This window comes from Arvicola amphibius, chromosome 18, assembly GCF_903992535.2.
Source record: "Arvicola amphibius chromosome 18, mArvAmp1.2, whole genome shotgun sequence".
NCBI lineage: Eukaryota > Metazoa > Chordata > Mammalia > Rodentia > Cricetidae > Arvicola > Arvicola amphibius.
Window position 1 is genome coordinate 28,447,571 of NC_052064.1, and position 22,175 is coordinate 28,469,745.

The 22,175-nt window shown below is 45.6% G+C and overlaps 1 protein-coding gene across 3 annotated transcripts in view; it reads left to right on the forward strand.

Annotated features, from left to right (window-relative positions):
• Positions 1-19,931, forward strand: part of Ccdc150 (coiled-coil domain containing 150) — a 66,955-nt gene extending 47,024 nt beyond the window's left edge. For all 3 annotated transcript variants that reach the window (XM_038315298.1, XM_038315296.1, XM_038315297.1), the window contains 11 exons: positions 4,464-4,592; positions 6,137-6,306; positions 7,463-7,556; positions 8,847-9,016; positions 11,829-11,955; positions 15,397-15,591; positions 15,981-16,049; positions 16,138-16,299; positions 17,558-17,644; positions 19,200-19,319; positions 19,597-19,931. In XM_038315298.1, coding sequence (XP_038171226.1) covers positions 4,464-4,592; positions 6,137-6,306; positions 7,463-7,556; positions 8,847-9,016; positions 11,829-11,955; positions 15,397-15,591; positions 15,981-16,049; positions 16,138-16,299; positions 17,558-17,644; positions 19,200-19,319; positions 19,597-19,722 — 1,449 coding nt within the window. In that variant the 3' untranslated portion in view covers positions 19,723-19,931. The remainder of the gene's footprint in view (positions 1-4,463; positions 4,593-6,136; positions 6,307-7,462; positions 7,557-8,846; positions 9,017-11,828; positions 11,956-15,396; positions 15,592-15,980; positions 16,050-16,137; positions 16,300-17,557; positions 17,645-19,199; positions 19,320-19,596) is intronic.
• The last annotated feature ends 2,244 nt before the right edge of the window (positions 19,932-22,175 follow it).

Here is a 22,175-nt window from a genome sequence, read left to right on the forward strand (position 1 = left end):
TGGTGAGAAAGTTAGTCACACAGTCAAATCTCTGCTCCCTTCCCTGAGAGAAACTTAGAAGCCAGCTCCCCATAGTTATCTTTATGACAAGACATTTGGCCATAAGAGGAGTCTTGCGAATAGATTGCGTTTGGAACCTTCACAGGTAGGCGGTAGGAGGAAAGAACGCATGGCTGGGTCTGCTGACTCATGGCCCTCACAGGTAAGGACTGGGAGTCCTGAGTTCACCCACAGCCGGCATGGGAAAGTGCGGCTGCAGTTAACCGTGCTCTAGCTTTACCAGACTGCTAACACCCTGCACCGATGCCCACCTCGGTTCATCCATATAAGGCATTAGTCTAGGAAATGAGCGACTGTGTCTTAACTCTGAGAGATAACAGGAGAAAGCTTTTGATGGTTTAACCGACACCATGGAAGCAAATGCCACTGTTTGGCCCAGCAGCTGGAAACTGTCAGGCCCCCAGTTTTGTGCTATATAACCGTAGATTTCCCCGGCTTCCAACCACTTAGGGTGAAAGATGTAATCCTAGATCTGAGAGGTCCCCTCTAGCCAGCTAACATTGGAAAACAGTGCTAGAGCAGACAGGCTCCTTGCATCTCCTTCTGCAGTTTACTCTGGTTGCCATGGCTACCCTGAAGCTGTTCCCAGGTGCCACAACTCCAGCGAGCCAGGAGAGTGCCGGTCACAGCACCCTTCTAGTCTGATTAGTAACACCAAGGAATGTGGCACACGATTCCCCCCCCTTCCTTCTTAGAATGGAAAGCTCTCTCAGTTGACCTTTTCGCCGCTGTGAGTGGCCCAGGCGTTTTAGAAGCCAGGCCTCCCTTGAGCCCTAAAGTAGGCTGACGGTGCTGCTTTGTGCAGCTCTCTTACCTGTTTTATGGCCCTGAGAACATCAAGCCTTGGAACCTTGCTGTTGTCAGAGGACTGCTGAGTGTGTGTGTGTGTGTGTGTGTGTGTGTGTGTGTGTGTATGTGTGTGTGTATAAACTGGAAACTTTGCAGAATGGGAGAAGAACAAAGAGACTGATTTGGAAAATCACGTAATGAGAGACTCATTCACCCTCAGAAATCCTAAGGTCCTTTGCTTGCTGATGCCTCTTTTCTGAGCCCTGAGAGGGTCTTGGGGCTGGACCCTAACGGCTCTCCTTACCTGGCTCTGTCTATTTGTGCTTGGATATTCATTGTTTCCCTAGATTTGAAACACTTCAGCTGTAATTTTTATTTTTATTATCTTTAATTTGGGGAAAATCCCAAAACGCCTTTTTCCTTTCTTAATTAGAATTTTATTTCATACAATATATTTTAATCATGTTTTTACCCTTCCCCAACCTGTCCCAGATCCTCCACACTGCCATACCTACTCAATTTTACATTCTTTCTAGCTTTAAAAAAATTACAAAAAAAAAGAAAATTAAAAAAAAATCCCATAAGACAAAAAAAAAATCTCAAAACAAAGCTGAATGAAACAGAAAACCCCATATGGTTAATCTTGTGTTGAGCAGCTCCCCCTGGACATGGGGCCTGCCCGGCTATGTGGTTGGTGTACCCCGTGACCTCCATCGGATCAGCTGGAGTTTTTAAATAGACTTTCTGTGCTGTTAGTGTTAATCCAGCTCCTTCTTTTAATCCACTAGATTCCTACATCTGATCTTGTGATCACGTCAAAGCGCTCTTGAAAGCTGTGGTCATGCTTATTTATGGAGTCTGGACGTAGTGTTTCTTCACCTTCCACCACTAATATTCTTCTTTCTTTTGTTTGTTGTCATGTATGTTACATGTGTGGTATAGTATGTGTGTGTGTGCGTGCACGCATGCATGTGAGAACATGTGCGTGCCCATGTCTGCACATGCAGAAGCCAGAGGAGGCCATCAAGCATCTTCCTCTGTTACTCTCTACCTCACTCCCACGCGATGTGGGATTCCCCTCTGTACGCTGTGAACACCATTGGTTAATAAAGAAGCTGTTTTGGGCCTGTGATACTGTAGAACAGAGTTAGACCAGGAAACTATCCTGAATGCTGGGAGAAAAAAAGGCAGAGTCAGGGAGAAGCCATGTAGCCTCCCCCACCCACCCACAGACGCTGGAACTTTACTGGGTAAACCACAGCCTCGTGGTAATACTCAGATTAAAATAGAGATGGCTTAAATTAAGATGTGAGAGTTCTCTCTCCGGGCCACTAATATTCTTTCAATTGTTTGATCAACTCTATGGCTTATGCTTTCTTTGGTGGTTTTTGAGTTTTTCTTTTCTAGCATTCTGTTCTTTTTCTTCTTTTTTCAAATATCAATTTCCTTGCTATATTTCTCAACCATGTCGCTGGCCTACTGACTTTTTAAATCCATGTTCTGAATCAATTCCCTTATTTCTTTCACGTGCTTGTGTTTTTCTTTGACGCCATTATCCTTTTCTAAGTAGGATCTGGGATTCTTTGGCATTTAAACCATGCCAGCCTCTTAGGACGCACTAACTGATGAGCCATGCTCTTTGGGAGTATCTTGTATTTTTGTGTTGCCATTTCTGCATCTTAAGACTGAATGCCTGTTTCTGTTTCATTTGAGACTCTTCTTAGTAACCAACCCAACTCTCAGTTCCCAGCAACACTTAGAGTGACACTCACTACACAAAGCAACTCAAAACCGAACCACACACTGGAAATCGATACAGTAGCAGTGACCGTGGAGATGGCAAAGTCATCGCGAGAATACCACAAAGTGAAAATGGGTGGTAAAAGTAGAAGTAATAAGTGAGCGGAGTAGAGAAGATGGCTTAGCATTAGAGGCTCTTGCCACGCCAGCCTGATGACCCTCGCAAAGACGAAAGGAGAGAATTGCCTCAATCAAGATGTCCTCTCGACCTCCGCAGTGTGCTGTGACACACAGCCACACAGCATACATTGCCTGTCACACACACAATAATGATAATAATAATATAATGATAAATACTTTTTTACAAACAAAACAAAGTGAAAATACCACTAAAATACTTTTTTGAATAGGGGAATACACATGGCAGAAAAAAATGAAGTATTGAAACAACTTGTTAATGGATCTTCTAGAACTGTCTGCCAGGTAGAAAGTGGCGACCAGGTGAAGTCTGGCTCTCCTACCACCTAGGACAGCGTTGAACCGGGATCAGTTAGGCTGATCATCAGACAGAGTTGTCCTCACTTCCTGCGTTTCAGAGCCTGTGCTGGCCACCGTTCTCTTTGAGTCCAGTCCCAGCAGATTTCCCTAGATGCCAAAGACTCCTGAGTTCATCTGTCTGTGGGTAGCTACTGCTGCAGCCAAAGGCCGGCTGCTGAGCAGTTTGCAGGGTGCGGCAAGTGAACCAAGCACTGAGGTCTGCACAGGGACCACTCTTGTGCTTTTGAAACCCTACTTAGGGTCACCCCCCAGCTGGAGGGGTGAGGCTGAAGAAGCATAGGACTCCACTGAGCTTCGGAGCAGGCAGTACTGCCAACAGTGGACCCCCAACTCAGACAAATGACTCCAGAGGATGAATCCCCCTTGATACCAAGTTCAGGTGGTGGACTGAGGTCCCTGCACCCAACACCGTTATTCATTGTACCTTCACTGCCCAAGTGGGGTCTCCTGTTACTTGAACTCCTCTCCAGGTTTCTTAACTTCTGATTGGTCCTTTTATTGGGCCCTGAGGGGAGGGAGTAGCACAGTCTTAACCAATAGTTTCCCTCTCTAAGTGGCACGTAGCCAGGACACTCTGAGGTTTGAGGAACTGTTTACCCATCTAGTTGGTGGCCTGAAGCCCAGAGAGCAGGGTCTAAAAATGAGACAGACTTAAGTCTCATGGAATAGCCAACTTAAGTCAGCATCAGACAATTTGTACTCCGAGGGTTGAGAATCTTGTGAGTCAGCCACACGTGTCAAAAGCATGTCTCCCATAGAGGCACATAAACAAGTAGCAGCCAGCTCACTCCTGTCTGCGGCACCCTCCAACAGCTCCTGTCTTAGACTGTGTTCTGAGAGGGAGCAGCAACACAGAGGCAGTCACTGACTCACCAGGTGGCCCAGTGGGTCAGAGGCTTGTCCCCTGCTTAGAATGCAGGGCCTCTGCTTCTGTTTCCGCTGTGCTCGTGAGGGAGCCGGACTGAAGGCCTGTGCTGCTTGCTCCTTCCTGTTGTCCCCTCCTCTTCCAACCTTTACCTCTGCTGTCCCGAGTCTTCTCGTTTGCCCAGGCTCACCGAAGCAGCTTCTCATGTCTGTCTTCGTCTGGAAACGTTTGCATTTCCAAAAGCTGTAAAACTTTCAGCTCCGTAGTCTTACTGTGTGTGCCTGTGTTTTCACTGAACTGTTCCGGAAATAAGCCCATGTGGGGTTATTTATTCAAGTGGATACGCATACTTAATTATTCACGTTTTGTCTCTGAATTTCTGTGCCTTATTACAATCAGTGACGTGTTGTGTTTTAGAAAGTTATGACTTATCTCTTTTTTCCTTTCCAAGATGAAATCTATTCTTGGGAAAAATGAGGAAGAGCTGGCCCAGGCTGTGAAGTGTCGAGATGCTGCCCTGAAGGAGAGCCAGAAGCTGAGAGGGGACCTGGAGGCTCTGGAAGACAGGGAGAACAAGAAGGCAAGGCGTCGTCTCTGACGGGGACCAGGAGAAGCCTGACAAGCCACCCCCAACTTCCTTTCCACCCATGAAAGGGGAGCTGTCGTCAGCGAAGGGCTGAAATAGTTTTATTTTTTTCCCATAACGATGCACTATGACTACAAGAAAAACTGATTTTTTTTTTTATTAAATCCTGCCTGGTTTTGGTAGTCATCACCTTCTGTTGGGCTTTTACTTAGCTAATTTATTTGGATTTTTGATTTACAGGGTCTGACCATGTAGCCCACACTGGTCTGAGGCTTTCTATCCTGTCTTAGTTCCTCTCATCCCTGACCCATTCTGCCCAGCCTCCTCTTTGTGTTTAGTGTGGTATGGCATCCCTGTGATGCTTCTCCTTGACATGCGCGTGCTCCTGTGTGACTTCGCAGAAGTCATCTCCCAAACAGCTTTCAAAACCACGTTTCACTTTTCTCATTCTGACATTGTAACTGTGTGTGTTTAGGATAGTCTATGACATTTCCATACATCTGTATTGAAACACCATGCCAGGATACTCAACATGCCTGTCACCTCGAATGTTTATCCTTCCTTTGTGTCCGGAACACTTGGTAGACCCCTGACTAGCTGCTTCTCCTGTTTGTCTGTGATACAGTCAACAGTTCCTGGCAGATACCTTACTTTACACTAAAAAGCATTAGGGGTCCTCCTGTCCAGTAGCACCTCTGTCCTGGCTAACACCCTCTGTCTGTCCTCCACCACCTTTCCTGGGCTCCAGCAACCACGAGTTTCTGCTTCTCTGAGGTCAGATTTTTGCTTCCACATTCCAGTAAGCATGTATAATACATACCTTTCTATGCCTGAGTTATTTAAATCCAATCTGATGTCTGCCACTTCTATCCGTGTTACTACAAATGACAAAATTATTATTCTTACGTGTGGATAATATTCCATTGTGTATGTGTATCATTTTATCTCTTATCCACATTTCAGATATACACATATATTTTATATAAATAATATATTTAATGTATATAATATATTTGTTTCCGTGTGGCTGTGTGTGTATGCACTGTGGAGGTCAGAGGAAAATTGCAGAAGTCAGCTCTCCCCTTCCATGACCAGAGAGGGAACTCAGGTCACCAGGCTTAGTAGCCAGTACGTTATACTCTGAACCATTTTGCTAGCCCGTCTCAAGCTTCTTGACAGCCGGCGATTAAGTGTTATGTGCCCTTGGAGAGCGCGACCTGCGGGTCCTATCGTCCTTTAGCGGTTCCCGCTTTCTCTCCCAGTCTCTACCGTCAGATCATCTCAGATGTGCGCCCCTTTTCTGAGCCTGTCAGATGTCAGAAGACAGCTGAGCAGACTTGCCCAAGATCACTTCCGAATAAGAAGTTGTTGGCCCCATGTGTCCATCGAACTGTAGGCTGTGCTGCAGCCATAATCAGGAGGTGGCCGCATTCCCACAGACTGTAGGATCTGCTTCTTTCTTTCTGGAAGCACCGTGACTTAAGACACAAGCATGTGATATCCTCTCCCCTATTCTATCCCGTTTCGTTTTCTTTCAGGTGGGGAACTTTCAGCGGCAGTTAGCAGAGGCCAAAGAAGACAACTGCAAAGTGACAATCATGCTGGAAAACGTGCTGGCTTCTCACAGCAAGATGCAGGGAGCTCTGGAGAAGGTCCAGATCGAGCTCGGGCGGAGGGATTCGGAGATCGCCGGCCTCAAGAAGGAAAGGTACCACGTTTATGTTTCCGCCATGACTAGGAAGGATATGAAGCCTCTTGAAAACTGTTAAAATGGTGTCTAAAGAACCAGCAGGCTAGGGGCTAACCCTGCAGGCTAAAGCTTCCTAAAACGTCTGAGTTGCCCATCTCAGAGTGGGGTGAAGGAGCGTGTGTCCTTGCGCTTCATGTTCTTTCTTAGCCTGGCTGCTCTCTTCATCATTTAAGCCTAATTCTGACCTTGGCTCTTCAGAACATTAATTGTCAAGATAACTGATTCTAGAGACCTAGAGATCAGCCTCAGGGGGTAGACACTTGTGCAGCATGTGCTAGACCCATACTCAGTCGCTCACCATACACACACACACACACACACACACGCACACGCACACACACTCACACACACGCACATTCAAACTTGAAGCTAAGCAGCTTATTATTCATTCATTACTGTCTTATTTCAAGGTTAATAATTATTTTAGGTTACTCATCCTGAGAAGTACTTCTAGCTGTGTTTATTAGTGAACTTGATTCAATGTTTCAAAATTACATAAAATGACAACCAATCGTTAAAAAAATGCATTTAATATTTCTTTTGTGCCAAGGAAAAGTGGTCTGAGGCGGAAAGTGCCCCTTGAATGCATTATGTGTTTTACTGTTTCGTATGGCTTCTGCGTTACGAGAAAACAAGTGAGCTGTGTGTTCCTCGCTGGGCTTGCTATGTCTGCGTATTATATGAGTGTCAGTATATGAACTTAAATTCTGAAGCGGGCAAGAGAATAGCATATAAAATATTGTTTACTTGTCTCAATACATTTAAAAGTAGCTGTTATATTTAGAAGCAAAAGTTTCAACAGAGGCCACCCCTCACCCACCTGGTAAAGCAATATGCTAGCTAAATTGCTATCCCAGGAGTCAGTCAGAAATGTGGATTCATAGCCCAATGTTTAAGCCTGATTGAGTGCACATGGGACAGGATTTTTAAGCCTCATGAGCCTTTCTTTCTTGCCCAGAAGCTGAAGCTGCCACCATTATTTTTCAACGCTGATATTTTGAGCAGGCTACCAATGCAGTCTGAACTTCCGAGAGAACGATGTCCTGTGCTCTCGGGTGCTGTCATCGTTCCTGTCCCCGTCTTTACAATCGTTTCCTATGCTTTCTACCTTTAGGTCTCTTAATCAACAAAGAGTACAGAAGCTTGAAACCGAAGTGGACCAGTGGCAGGCCCGGATGCTGATTGTGGAGGCCCAGCACAGCAGCGAGGTAGCGGACGGCCTTCAGAGCTGGCCACGCCGATCTGCTCGGCTTTCCTGTGACATTGCCATTTTAGGACTTTGAAACAAAAGAGAAAGTTCCTTCTCATCCAGTTAAGAGTCTGAGACAGTGACATATTTATGAGTAGGAAGTAGGTAATAAATCAGCGGTTTGACTGGCTTTTCCTCTCACATTGTCCACATTCTTCTCATTTTTCAATGTACAGGTTATTTCAGGAGTTCAGTGCCTTTGAAAACGACCCATAACCTCACAGCTAGCTGCTGACACCGTTATGAGCAGACATGTGCACAAGTGTGCCCACTAAGTGTATATCCGTGTAGCCACACATGCTTCTATGTGACAGATGTGAACAAGCCTTTTAACATTTGCTGATTTGGAGGTCAGCACACATGTGTCATGTGCAGAGGTCATATTCTCTCTTGTTGGCACTAGCTGGGTGGCAGGCGTCTTCTGCTGAGCCATCCCAGCAGCCCTTAAGGAGCTGGTTTGGGAAGAAGACACAAGGCGTATTGACAGTTTTAATCGCCTGGAGAATGAGACCAGAAGGTGATGGGATCAGAAAGAGAACAGTTCAACTGGTTAAACTCTTGAAATTCGAGACAGTGCATAGCCAGAACCTGGAAACAACCTAAATGCCCCTCGACCAAAGAATGGAAAATGTGGTCCATTTACACAATGGAGTACTACACAGCAGAAAAAAATAATGACATCTTGAATTTTGCAGGAAAATGGATGGAGCTATAAAACATTATTTTGAGTGAGGTAACCCAGACACAGAAAGACAATTATCACATGTACTCACTCATAGGTGGTTTTTAAACATAAAGCAAAGAAAGCCAGCCTACAAACCACAATCCCAGAGAACTTAGACAACAATGAGGACACTAAGAGAGACTTACATAGATCTAATCTACATGGGAAGTAGAAAAAGACAAGATCTCCTGGGTAAATTGGGAGCATGGGGAACTTTGGGGAGGGTTGGAGGGGAGAGGCAGGGAGGGGAGCAGAGAAAAATGTAGAGCTCAATAAAAATCAATAAAAAAAGAAAATTAGATGAAAACAAGAAAATCAAGACAGTGTAAGCCAGCTCCGTTTTCCAGCACTCTTTGATCTCCGGCGGAGTTGCCTCCTAGGGGCTCTTAAGCCATATCCCTAGTAAGCTGTTGTGTGTGTATAGTATATACTTTACCTAGAGTACTGGTTTCTGGTTCCAGCTGGTTATTGCCATGGCACTTAGAGAGAGTGTGTTGAACTGACAGGTGCTCTTCTCCCTTCCAGATGGAGCCGCTGCAGAAGTCTCTAGATGTAACTAGAGAGGACAACAGGAAACTGGCCATGAGCCTAGAGCAAGCTCTCCAGACAAACGGCCATCTGCAGTCTAAGCTAGATCACACCCAGGAAAAACTGGAAAGCAAAGAACTTGAGCGGCAGAATTTAGAAGCCTTCAAGTAAGGGCTGTGTATTCACAGTGCAATTGGGGAAGAGCCTCTGGAGGAGTAAGTGGCTGCTTTAGATAATATTGAAGCCCCTTTTCTTTCGTGGTGAGAAGCAGGCATAACTGAACAGCAGCAGGTAATAGCCGGCTGGAGCATGCCTGTGTGGGTTCTTCCTCATGCATCATCAAGCTGATTCTTTATGAAGTTAAACCAAAATTTAAAGACTCCTGTAGGGGACACTCACATGTTTCTGCCAAGCATAAGCCATCTTTTTAAAGCATTATCTGAGCCAGGTGTGGAGGCTCACAGTGATAGTTCCAGCACTTCGAAGGCTGAGGCAGGAGGATCATGGGCTTGAAGCCAGCCTGAGCTGTATATATAGTAAGATCCTGTCTAAAAAAAAAAAAAAACAAAATTAGGGCTGGAGATGGCTCAGTGGGTGGAGCCCTTGTGTGGCCCTGCCGTCCTGAGATCCAGCCCAGTGCTGCGAGCAAGGGAAGGACCAGCTCCAGGAGTTGTCCTCTGATGTGTGTGCACGCGCACACGTGCATGTACAGACACACAGACACATAAATAAAAATCAAGGAAACCAAAATAAATAATACAAGGAATCACGGTAGTCTGAATGGATCTACCCATCCAGGAATGGAATGACTCCATCTAAGCAGATGATAGCCCATTATGTTAATTTTTTCCTGAAATTGATTCTATGAAAGCATGCAAGTTTTGTTACAGACAGTATGTTGGTAAATATAGTTTGGACACTAACAGCATTCTATGGGCGTTTCTGCGTAGGGAAACACATATAGAACCTCATTCCTGTCGCTGATTTACGTGTCAGTGCAGGTCAGGGCAGAAGCTAAAGCAGGTGTTTTCCATACACGAAATCTGTGCAAAGCTGATTTTCTGGTGAGATGTTACTGCCACAAGGCTGTGCAGTATTGGGTAAAATAACACTGTGTATAGTAGCTGGTGGAATCATCTAAAAAGCCGTCAAAGTCAGAGAAGTTGTTTGTTTACCTAGTAAGTCATTGCCATCCCAAATACCCTGAAACGCTGCAGGCACGGTGTTCTGCTCATTTGTTTGTTTTGTCCTATTCAGGCGTGTTTGCTTTGATTCTCTCTTATTTTACAATTATTTTTCTTCCTGTTTGTTTTCTAATAAGAGAGAGCAAGAAAGGATGTAGATTTGGGTGAGTGGGGAAGTGGGGTGATCTGGAAGAGGTGAGGGAGGGGAACCATAACCAGAGTAAATCATATGAAAAAAAATCTACGTTCACTTTAAGAAGACAAGCCTAATCCCTCTCACTGCTAGAATGATTATTGCAAGGTCAATAATAGGGAAAGAGTAAGGGGAGACTCACAGGCCCTGCAGTGCCCACTTCCAAATGTGTCCCTACCTATACCACTTACAACTCCCACCCAAAGAAGCCACCTCACTTGAGACTTGCCACCCTCCTGAATCAATCTGTGTCCACGCTTAAGAAGGAAGATCGACTGCGGGAGGCTGGTGTAGACACATTGGTTCTGAGATAGAGTTCTGAGGAGATGGGGAAGTGCAGCGAGCTCTGAGAAGAGGCCACAGTTGGAACCATCTCCACAAAGACGAGCGCTAAAGTCTTGAAGTGCCCTGTCCTCTGGGGCAGTAGAGGTAGAGCGGAGGCCAGCGGGCGGCCGCGGCACTGTGAAGGACGAGGCCGGAGCAGGAACCATTGAACTAACAGCTGCTGTCTGCTGAGCATCCTCAGGTGGCCCATTTCAGTAGCCTTAGAAAATTACACAGAATAAGAATCTTCTAGATCTGGAAAACTTCTGATCATCAGGAAGCAAAACTCAGCCGGTGAGGAGAGGCAGGCAGGAGGACACTGAGGATGGAGGCTCAGGGCTGTGTATGAAGAAGAGCTTCTGCTGCTCTCCTTCCCGGGTCTAGCAGAGAGAGCTCAAGCTCTCTGATTGGAGGGTAGAGAAGCGCCACTGGACCCTGAGAGATTCCAGAGCGGAAGGGTTGTTGCAGAGTTTGAGATGAGGCGAGTATATTTCCCTGAAACCAGAAAACTGTTTCAGGAACCAACAGAGGATGGTCCAATGAAGAAAACAAGAACAGGATTCACATAAGTCCTAAAGACGTTTATTCCATGAGGCCCTTAGTTAACAGCACTGCCCCATGTGTGCAAGCCTCTGTTTGAACAGATGTCACATTGAGGGGTCCTTCTACAATAAGAAGAAAAGCAGTGATGCTCATATCTACATAAGGGTCAGCAGAAATGGGAACCTGGAGGGAAGAATGACATTAAAATTAACTTGAGGACAGATGAGCTGACCCAAAAGGTAAAGAGTCTCACTGCCAAGCTTGACATCCAGAGTTCAGTCCTTGGGATCCACATGGTAGCAGACAAGACAGACGCCTGCAGACTGTCCTCTGACCTTCTCATGAGCAGCGTGTGGTAGCAGTGAAACTAATTTCACGCCTGGGACCAGCACAACATGAGGAGCTGTGTTAAAGGGTCACAGCCTTAGGAAGGTTGAGGACCGCTGGCCCAGAGAGCAGATGGCTGACATCAGACATGACACAAGAGAGAAATCCTCTCATTCTGATTGTACCCTCTGCTGTTTTTATGAATGTTTTCCACTTTGGGCTGAATCCCTTCATCCAGAGGGAGGTTTGGTTTCACGCCACAGGTAATCACACCCCTTTCTCTTGGTTCTGAGCGGCTGCTCTTTTGTAAATCACACATCTGTGAGAGAGTTACACATTCCCCTGAAAACCTTTCCTGACTCTGAAGATGATTTTGAAAATGAATTTATCATGTTTCCTTCAAAACAGAGAGCGGATGGCAGAGGAGGCCAAAGTAGAAGCGGAGTTGCATGCGGAGCGCATTGAAGCCCTGAGAAAGCAGTTTCAAGCCGAGAGAGAGACTGCCAAGAAAGCCGCACAGAGGGAGCTGGCTGAGGTGAGGAGGCAGCTCCGAGGAGGGCAGCCCCTGGAGCCTGGGTGGCGCCTGTAGCGGTCGGTCCAAGTGCCTCCCCAGCCACTGGGTGTCTCCAGAGGGGCGCACACAGCAGCAGCGCCAGGGCTGGGGATGCAGCGTAGTCTGTTGGATGCTTGCTCAGCTGCACACAATCCAGTCACTGTGGTACACGCTTGCAACCCCAACACTGGGAACCAAAGATAGGAGAGTCAGAAGTTCAAGGTTATCCTCAGCTACAAATTGAGTTCAAGGCCAGCCTCGACTACCTGTGTAAAACAAACAACAGCTGTAACAGACGTGACACATGTTATTTGCGTGACGCGTGTTGAGTTGTGATTGCCATTCTGGACATGAGAAAATAGTGACATCAGAGCTTTCCCTGGGTAGCTGCGGGCAGTGGACAGCTCTGAAGGAATTCAAAGCAGGAGAAAGTGTATTCTATGCTGGTTGAGGGCCAGAAGGCAGCAAACAGTGAACACGTGGCTCTGGGCCTCACAGAGATGAGGGCCTGGGCAAAGCTGAGCTACAGCAATGGAAATCAGGGAACGGCAAGTTGTCTTCGATGCGCTTCCGGACCCCATGGCCTTGGCTTCTAGGTCACTGGATACGAACTGTCAGGTGGAACCTGAGCACTCTGGGAGCAATGCTCAGTTAGTGTCGTGGCAGGAGGAGGCGGGGGAATAAGGAGAAACGAGATGGGGGCAGAGAAAAGCATAATACCTCCTGATGACCAGCGCCGAGTCCACCGGTCCTGCTGGACAAGGAAGCAGATAATCAAGGGCTATTTTAATAGAGGAACAAACGCATTAACGGTCGTGTTCTGAGCATGGACGGGAAGAAGGTGTAAGTTTTTTGTGTGTTTTATTTGCTTGCGGTTTGGAGTTTTATTTTGTTCTTTTTGGTGTGGTTTTATTTGGTTTTCTTGATTGTGAGGGGTTTGTTGTGGTGTTAGGGTTTGTTTGTGCACTGAGCGGGTGGGGAAGGAGAGGGTGATTGTGAGGGGTTTGTTGTGGTGTTAGGGTTTGTGCACTGAGCGGGTGGGGAAGGAGAGGGAGGGGTCTGGAGTGCGGGGGTGAGGGGGTGAGTATGGGCAGAATGCGTTTGAATTTAAAACTGGTCTTCAGTGATAAAAACTACTAAAAAGTAGTGAACGCACACAAGACTTGAGGTGAATTGTGTTTTACCAAATTTGATCCATTTAGTAATTGTAATTGACGGATACAGTTAACAAGTTAACTTCAACTAGTGATATTTGTAGAACTTTTGTGACCTGCATACCAATGTGTAAATATGTTATTAAAAAAGCAAGTTCTGTGGGAAACAGATTGGTGTCCTAACTGTAAAAACAAACCGTTGATTAGCGCTTATTGCTCAGAACACATAGAAAACTGAAACCTGGGGCTGAAGAGGTGGCTCGGAAGGTAGGAGCACTTGTTGGGCTTGCAGAACCAGAAATGGGATCCTGGTACCCGTCCGGCTCATTGCTTCCCCATAATTCCTGTTTCAGGGCATCCAGTGCCCTCTCTGACCTTACTGGAAATGAGGCGCATGTGGTTTACACACACACAGGCAGGTAAAACAGTCAGACACGTAAATAAACCGAAATGTCAAGCCCCAAATGCCTAAAGGAAGCATCTGTGGCGATGGTGAGCGTGTGGGGGATTGCTGCAGCGCACAGAAGTGAACGAGGCTGCTACGTATCCATTGCCTCTATTGGCTTGACTTCTGAATCCGTTTCCTCTGCCATACATCAAGGTCATCGCAACTACTTTTCAGGTTTGTTGAAAGAATTAAATTGGAAAGTATCTGTGCCGTGTGGCCAGACATAGCTAGTGCCGGTGTCTGTCTCCCTCGAGTAGCAGTGGAGCGCGTCATCGATGGCCGTGGTGGCAGCCGAGACGGAACTGTGGCGAAAGCGGGACGGAAAGCGGTCGGGGGACGGAAAGCGGGACGGCACGTGTTGTCAGACGCCTCCCGGCCTTGCGCTGACGGCCCTCTGCTCATTTCCCGTCAGCCACCGCTTTAAAACTCAAGTGGGAATTTAAAGGAACATTATGAGAACCAGGACAGCGTAGGATCAGTCATCATGATATTACTTTCCCAGGAGACAAAATTATTAAAGTTCTTTCGGAACGAGAAGCAGCGCCACCAAATGCTGCAGTAGCAGCGAACGCCTGCCAAGTGCAGGCCAGTGCTGTGAACTTACTATCCGGGAGCCACAAGACGACGGTGGCAGTCACTGAGCAGCGCTGTGCACTGGGTGGAGTTGGTTGTTTTTTATTCTCCTGGCTCTTACTCTTTGCTCTTGGGGGGGGGGGGGGGGTCCGCCCCTTAACTCCCAAATAAACACACAGGGGCTTATTCTTACTTATAAATGCCTGGCCTTAGTTTGGCTTGTTTCTTGCCAGCTTTTCTCAACTTAAATTAACCTGTCTATCTTTTGCCTCTGGGCTTTTACCTTTCTCTGCTTCTGTGTATCTCTCTTTACTACTTACTCCGTGGCTTGCGTGTAGTGGATGGCTGGTCCCTGCTGTTGTTTTCCTCCCTTCCTTGTTCCTCCAGCTTCTTCTCAGAGATTTATCTTCCTGTTTATTCTCTCTGCCTGCCAGCTCCACCTCTTTCTTTTTCCTGCCTTCTTATCAGCTCTTTATTAGACCAAGTAGGTGTTTTAGGCAGGCAAAGTAACACAGCTTCACAGAGTTAAACAAATGCAACATAAAAGAATGCAACACATCTTTGCATCATTAAACAAATGTTCCACGGCATAAACAAATGTAACACATCTTAAAGTAATATTCTAGAACAACTGGGTTCTGTTTTCTTTCTTTGTTTTACTTAACTCTACTGTATCCCCTAAAGTAGGCTGTTCGCTCCTTTTTCAGCTGATGAACCCGAGGCTTGAGGACGTTAATTACACAAACCCACTACTAACTCGTAGGTGATGAACCTGAGATGGGAACATGGGTCTCTCTGCAGCCGTGCTCAGCAAGTGCAGCTCATGCCTGTATCTTCACACGCTTCAGTCTGAAGAGTAGTTTACTCTCAAATGTAAAAATGGTGAAAATCGCTCCGCTTGTTACTCCACAAATCTAGTAATCAGACATCATGCATTCTAGCATTTTCTTAGTTAGATTTTAATATGTATAAGTCTTTTGCCTACATGTAGGTCTGTATTCCGTGTACATGCCTGGTACCTTCAGAGGTCAGAAGAAGGCATCAGATGCCCTGGAATGGGAGTTACAGATGGCTGTGAGCCACCATGTGGGTGCTGAGAACCAAATCCAGGGTCTCTGTGGTGCTTTTACCTGCTCACCATCTCCCTGGCCCTCAGTCTCCTGTGTAAATGTAGGAACACAGTGCAGCTTCTCCGGCTGACCAGTAGGTAAAAGGAGTTCCTGATCTTTTGTTCTTTTGTCTTTGCAGCTGAAGAAAGCTCTTGATGAAGCCAACTTCAGGTCAGTGGAAGTGTCCCGCACAAACCGAGAGCTACGACAGAAGCTTACAGAGCTGGAGAAAGTAGTGGCCAGTAACAAGGAGAAACTGAAGAATCAAAAGGCTCAAATAAAACTGCACTTGTCAGCCAAGGCACACAACGCACAGAACATAGAGAGGATGAAGGTTGTAGGAGGCCAGGCCTCTCCTCGCTACCTCAGTGGGTTGGGAGGGTCCAGCGGCTGCGGGATCTGGGACGTTGTTCTCCAGGAGGTGGGCAGGTGACATCTGTGGGACCATCTCTGCTTTGGAGGAGACACCGCTGTGTAAACGTGGGTCTCATGGTGCTTCTGTGGGGTGTCTTTCTCCCCACCCATCTTTCCCAAGGCGGGCAGTCCTCATGTACAGACCGTATAGAGAAGACTGTCCGTCTTGACTCTTTTGGGGTCAGTGGGCTAGGTAGGAAATAGAACCCAGCAGAATCGGGAAGCTTAGAACTCAGTCAGCCTAAAAGCTAAAGTTAGCCTGCTGGCCACTATTTTTTTGTTTTATGTTATTTGATCATTTACTTTCAGCAAATAGAAACAGAATTGAGGCAAATGGAGGTAATTAAGGATCAATATCAGAAAAAGAACTACGAGCAGGTAAAATACGATTCCCCGAACCTCTGTGTACTGTTCAGGTAAGAGTCTAACTTGCTTTCACCATGTGTCCCTTCCTGTCCCCTGCTAGTCACTGAGTATCCAGAGATTTGTCTCCGAAATGAACACCCTGCAGAAAGAAATGGAGCTGTTGGCCAAAAGCCAGTATGAAACCTCAGCCCGGAATAAGCAGCAGGAGCTCAAACTAGTGGCCGAGCGGAAACTGAGGCAGGAGCTAGAAAATCGATGTGAGGTAAAGAATTCTTCAGATTCCTCTCAACAGTTTTTAACAAGTATATGCGCCTCAATCTGGTGAAGTGGCACTTAGATTTTCCTAGACATTCTATAAAAAAGTTTAGATGTCGTGGTGGTTTTAATAGGTATGGCCCACATACGATCATGTGTTAGAATACTTGGCCCTTAGGAACATGCACTGTTAGGAGGTGTGGCCTCGCTGGGGTAGGTTGGGCCTTGCTGGAGGAAGTGCGTCCCTGTGGGGGTGGGTGCTGAGGCTCCAGCCAGTTCCCACAGCCACACAACCTCACGATCCTGCTGTCAGACTCTCAGCTCCTTCCCCTGCACATGCCTGCTGGCTTGTGGCCATGTTTCCCTGCCATGATGACAATGGACCATCTGAAACAGTAGCCCGGGACCAATGAAATATTTCCTTTATTAGAGCTGCCATGGCCGTGGTGCCTCTCACAGCAGTGTAACCAGACACATGTCAACAGATGTGCATTATTAGTCACTTTCTTCGTTCTAGTGAATGAACACCCGACACACACAACGTCTGCAGACCCTGGCTCTGTTGTTCCTGGGCCCTAGGTGAGGCAGGACATCACGTGAACAGGAACATGTACAGAAGGAGACTGCCCGCCGCATGGTGGGCAGGAAACAGAAGAAGAGACTGGGACTTCAAATACCCCAGGAACCAGCCAGCCCCCACTTCCTAAGTTTCTGCTGCCTTCCAAAGTAAAGCCAGCAACTAAAGAGTCAGCATTCAGGGCAAGGCCTTTTGAAAGTCATTTCATGCTGAAGTCATGGTAGCTGGGAATATGGAAGATAATCTTCATTCTCGGTTTGCTTTTACAGAAGAGCTAGAGCCTGTATAAGCAGAATACAGCCACTAGGCCTTTGCAGCTGACTCCCTAATCCTCTAGGAACTTTACAGCTCTTGATTCTTCTCTACAAAACGAATGTGCTTGTTGTTGAATCTTAGCTATTCCTAACAGAAACTGTAACAACCAAACCCAGCTTTTAGACATCTTCCAGTAGCCTTGAAAGGGTCTCTTAATTCTGAAACAGGGACATTAACTAATTTCTCTTGGCAGAATCCATAAAGCAAAATCAAACTCTTTGGGTAGACTATAGATTAAACTGTATTAAAATATGAAAGGAAGTTCAAAAGTGTCCCCGTCTTATTTTTATGATCTAATTGCCGTATTATAAACTTGAAGCATTTTGGTTCTATATGGCACACTGGAAGCTTTTTAAATCTCCCGTGTTTTCAGGAATTGGAGGAAACTATCAGACACCTGAAGAAATGTAAAGAAGCAACAGAGAATAAACTCAAAGAAGCCAGTGTGGAGTCGGAACAGGTGAGCCGGACTCAAGCACTTACAGAAATCAGAGCCCTGGAGCCTAGAGTGCTGTGGAGCCTGCTGTGGGCATGGTAGTCAGGAGACAGCAGGCAGGGCCAACAGGTTACTAAGTGGTGAATACTCTGTGTCCTGATGATGACGAATACTAGAATATTAATGAAATCCAAAGTCTCGGTACACAACACTAAACATAAGGGAAGGGTGCTCGGCACCCTGTGGGTTCCCTGACCACAGATTCTTGGCTAGCTTTACAGTTCCCGACACGAGTTTTCTTTCCGCAGAGCAGGCCTCAGATCCAATCAGAAAGTGGTTGGTTATCCCTGCGGCATTCACCCACTGCTCCTCCCCAGGTGGAACCCTGGGAGCTGCAGGATTGTCAGTGGGGGTTACAATGGCATGCAAAGGACAGCATGCAAAGTATCACAAGGACATAACTGTCCATTATCTTTTGTTCCTGGATGGCAGTATAACCGCCAGCTAGTGTATTAGAAAGAAAAGGACTCTCGACACCCCAGTCTGACGCCACCTATGATGCTTTCTGTGTGCCCTTAGCAAAATTACATTTCCTCTCATTTTTGAGTGTGTGTACGCACATGCATATATGTTCCTTATGGGGGTGCATGTATATGAGTGTAAGCATGCATGTGGAGGCCAGAGGACAACCTTGGGTGTCCTCAGGTACCATCCACTCTTTTATTTTTTTTTGAGACAGAGTCTGTTATTGGACTGGAACTTGGCAGCTGGACTAGGCCGGCTATCCAGCGAGTCCCAGGGATCTGCCTGTCTCCTCCTCCCTGGCTCTGGGAAGACAAGTGCAGCCCACGGCTCCCAGATTATCTTCTGATGTGGGTTCTGGGGTCAATTGAGGGCCTCATTCTTCCACAGCAGGCATACTACCCGCTGAGTGAAGAGCTCCTCAGCCCGTGCTCACTTCCTACGAATGATCATTACTGTGCTTACAAAATAATTCAACTAGCTAAACCCACTACTGTCTTATTCTAAGAGATTTTTCAGTAAGTTTCAGTGTCAGTCCCTGCTCATTTGCCATGCAGTAGGAGGTGTAATTTATTTCCCTGTCTTTCTCCATACTTCTGGGGGAAAAAAAACACACTTGGAGGAAGGATTGGTTGGGATGGGTTTGGAGAATGAAGTTGTGGCTGTTACCAGGTTGTTCCAACAGACCTGAAAATATTTTTGTGCTTTTGAAAGTCAAATGACATCATAGCAAAGGAGTCCCGTGCTCTTATCACACTACCGTGCGCCCACAAGATGGCCTTGCTCATGTCTGAAAGTGTTCGAGAGCATGTATTAGACAGACCCGGTCAGTGCTTCCTAGGAGTAGGCTCTGCAGGGAGCACCGACAAAATGCATGGGAAGCAGGAGCCTGCGCGCATCCTTTAGCGCAGAGGGTGCTCCCTCAGCTTACTGGTTGCTCAGTAGACGATGCAAACAGAGTGCAGGGAGCCCATGCGAGCATCTGAGTCTTCTGCTAGCTAGCTATATGCCTCCCAGACTCGTGCACAAAAGAACTTGTGGCTCTTTCTGTGTTCAGATAACAGCTAATCTGGAAGAAGCTCACCGCTGGTTTAAATGCAGGTTCGATGGCCTACAGCTTGAGCTGACCAAAAACAGGCTGCAGAGGCTTCCCCGGGAAGACAAGTGGCCAGAAGAGGTGAGGTGGGCGTGGCTGTTGTGAAGGAGTTTTTTTCTTCTCCATTTCCTACGACAGAAGCCTTCTTCATCGTCCTGCCACTCCTTACTCATCTGTAGGCTTATGTGAACTACTGTTCGGAAGTCAGTGGACTAAGTTTTTGTAGAAGTTTTACCTTTCCCAAACTATCTAGATGAAAACCACCCATATAAATGTAGAATGCATTATGGAGCGCAGCAGGCTTTGAATGCGATTGGTTCTCAGCAGACAAGAGTTGGGTGTATCTTTTTCCCTACAGAGTCACGATCTGAGGCGTGAGGTTGCATCCAGCCAATCTGTTCTCCATCGATGGGAGACTAAACAAAACCTCGGGATCGTACCCAAGAAGTATCATTCTGACACAGAGAGGAAGAAGTGTCCTTGACAGAGGAGCCTCCTGTGAGAAGTTATGCCTCCATGATCCTGCTGGCCAGCAAGAGGGGCTGGCCTGTTTCTACGTTGTAAGAACGTGTTGTGCACTCGAGATTTTGAACCTTATCTTTTATGAACTCTTATATTACTGCAGAAACACCCCATCTTTTTGTCCTTTTTCCTACCTTCCACACAATAAATTTAGTTTGTTTTATGATAGTAGATGCTGTCATATGATATTTGCCGTTTTTCAGAAAGAATTTAGTAAAGTGTTAAGTGAAATGACCGCTAAATAATATGATGCTTTATGTCAATGAGATGTTCAAGACACATTCTATAGGATAGTCACTGTGACAGGTTGTGATCAATTAATTGTAAATACCCCTACTCTTGGACCAGTCAAGGATACTCTCTGGAAAGGAAATTACTCATAAAACAGTAGACACTCTTCTGAACCTTCTAAACATACATACATACATACATACATACATACTTCTGGGTGATTGCAGAAGTATATTTAATAAAACTTATAAGCAACACATATCAAAGACTATATTTATGTTTTTTGGCTGCTTATGAATATAGGAGCCTGCTCTGCTCCTTATACTAGTAAGTAGCAAATTGAACTTTATATTTGTTATTTAAGATATTAAATAGTGGATTGGATAATTTAGACTTAATATTTATAAAGGATTAGCATAATATCTGACCTGATCCCAAAGTAATAGCACTTTATGTTCATACTATCAAAACCCAATATAAGTAAGCAGTTATGATAAAGCAAAGACCAGTGACTATAAACTGCCCAGGGTTAGAGTCCAGCACTCAATATCTGATATATAATGGCAAAACTGAATTTATTGTTTGAATGAAGACCCATATGATTTAGGCTGTATCCTAAGTACACTGCTGGTCTTTTATTGGGGTTGAGGGCACATAGAATTCAAGGGGCTCAAGTTATTTTAGAGGATTTCATGGGTTGATATTTGTATTAGTTACTGGATGAGACTGTTCATTGGTTGTCATCAAAATCCGCTCCTATTTTTCTGGCCTTCGGAAGAATGGAGCTGTCATTGCTTGGTGGGTTAACAAAGAAGGGATACTAAAGAGCACTGTAACTGGCCTGGAGGACAAGCTGAGGTTGCTGCTGAGAACCGTTTGCTACCATGGATAGCCTAAACAAGTCTGTACAGTAAAGGAACTTCTGGAGGCATGACCATCCCTGGAGACAGACACTAAGAAAAAATCCCACACTAGCTCAGAACTGAGTACAATAAAGGGTTGTTTACTTAGGGTTGTTACAGATCACAGTCCTCTGCTTGAATGGGGAAACAGCAGCATGACCCAGCAGCTGGGAGAGAGAGCGGGCACACTCTTTACATCGGCATTTATAGTATAAGGGGCCATGCCCAAGTGGGCTGTAACTTAAAGGCTGAAGGATTTCCTATAGCACCTCCCCCTTTTGTTTAAATAAGAGAATTCTAAGCCTAATACAAAATTATATACAATAAGAATGAATATTAAGTATAAAAATTAGAATTACAACAGGCATAAACAATATCAAGTAAGAAACATGTAATGTTTCAAAAATTATCCTAAGGAGTCTAAATCTTGTATTATAACAGGAAAGTAACTACAACTGTCTAGTCTTCAACCCCATCAAAGACCCAAGAATGGAAATAATATTACTTGAGTAAACAGGAAATGCAATCAAGCAACTTCCAAAATGTGCAACAAATGACAGAGACAACTGGCTACCTGAGCAATCACCCAAAGTCTCATTTGCAACACTGGAGCAAACAACTTTGGCTAAGGCCTAGAGTAACTGACAGACCATTTTCAGAGGCAGGAAAATAGTGGGGGTATGGGTGGAAGGGAGGGGAGGGAAGGGGGAGGAGGAGGGGAGGAGATGGAAATCTTTAATAAAAAAAATGAGAAAAAAACATCTTATCCTGTCTTAACAGGATTTGACAGTCTTTTTTCTTGTATCCTGCTTGTCGTGTCTAGACACTATGCATTTTGTCAGTGGTCAACACATGGGCAGTTCGTTGCCCAAAGGCCAGTTTTGCCAAGAAGAAAACAAGCTCCAAGTGGAGTGTCTTCAGGGCCCAACATTCTCTCAGGAATAGATCAGTGCTGCCAGGAGCAATTGTGTCTCAAGGCAACAGAACCCTAAGTTATTTCTACAGCTCTTTGAAGTGGTTGAAGATTACCTATCTATATAATTGTATATTATCTATCTATACAATCACTATGTATCTAAAGAACCTGATTAGTCTAACTATAAGTATGACAAACATGGATGACTATTGACCTATAATTCTTAAAACCTATATAACTTAAAGACTAAGATTCATATTAGAATATTAATCTTTAAACAACTGTGCAACAAATGAGAACAATGACCTCAAAATGTAAACAATGAAGTATCCTGATCAGAGGTAGAAATGTATATTGCAATATGAT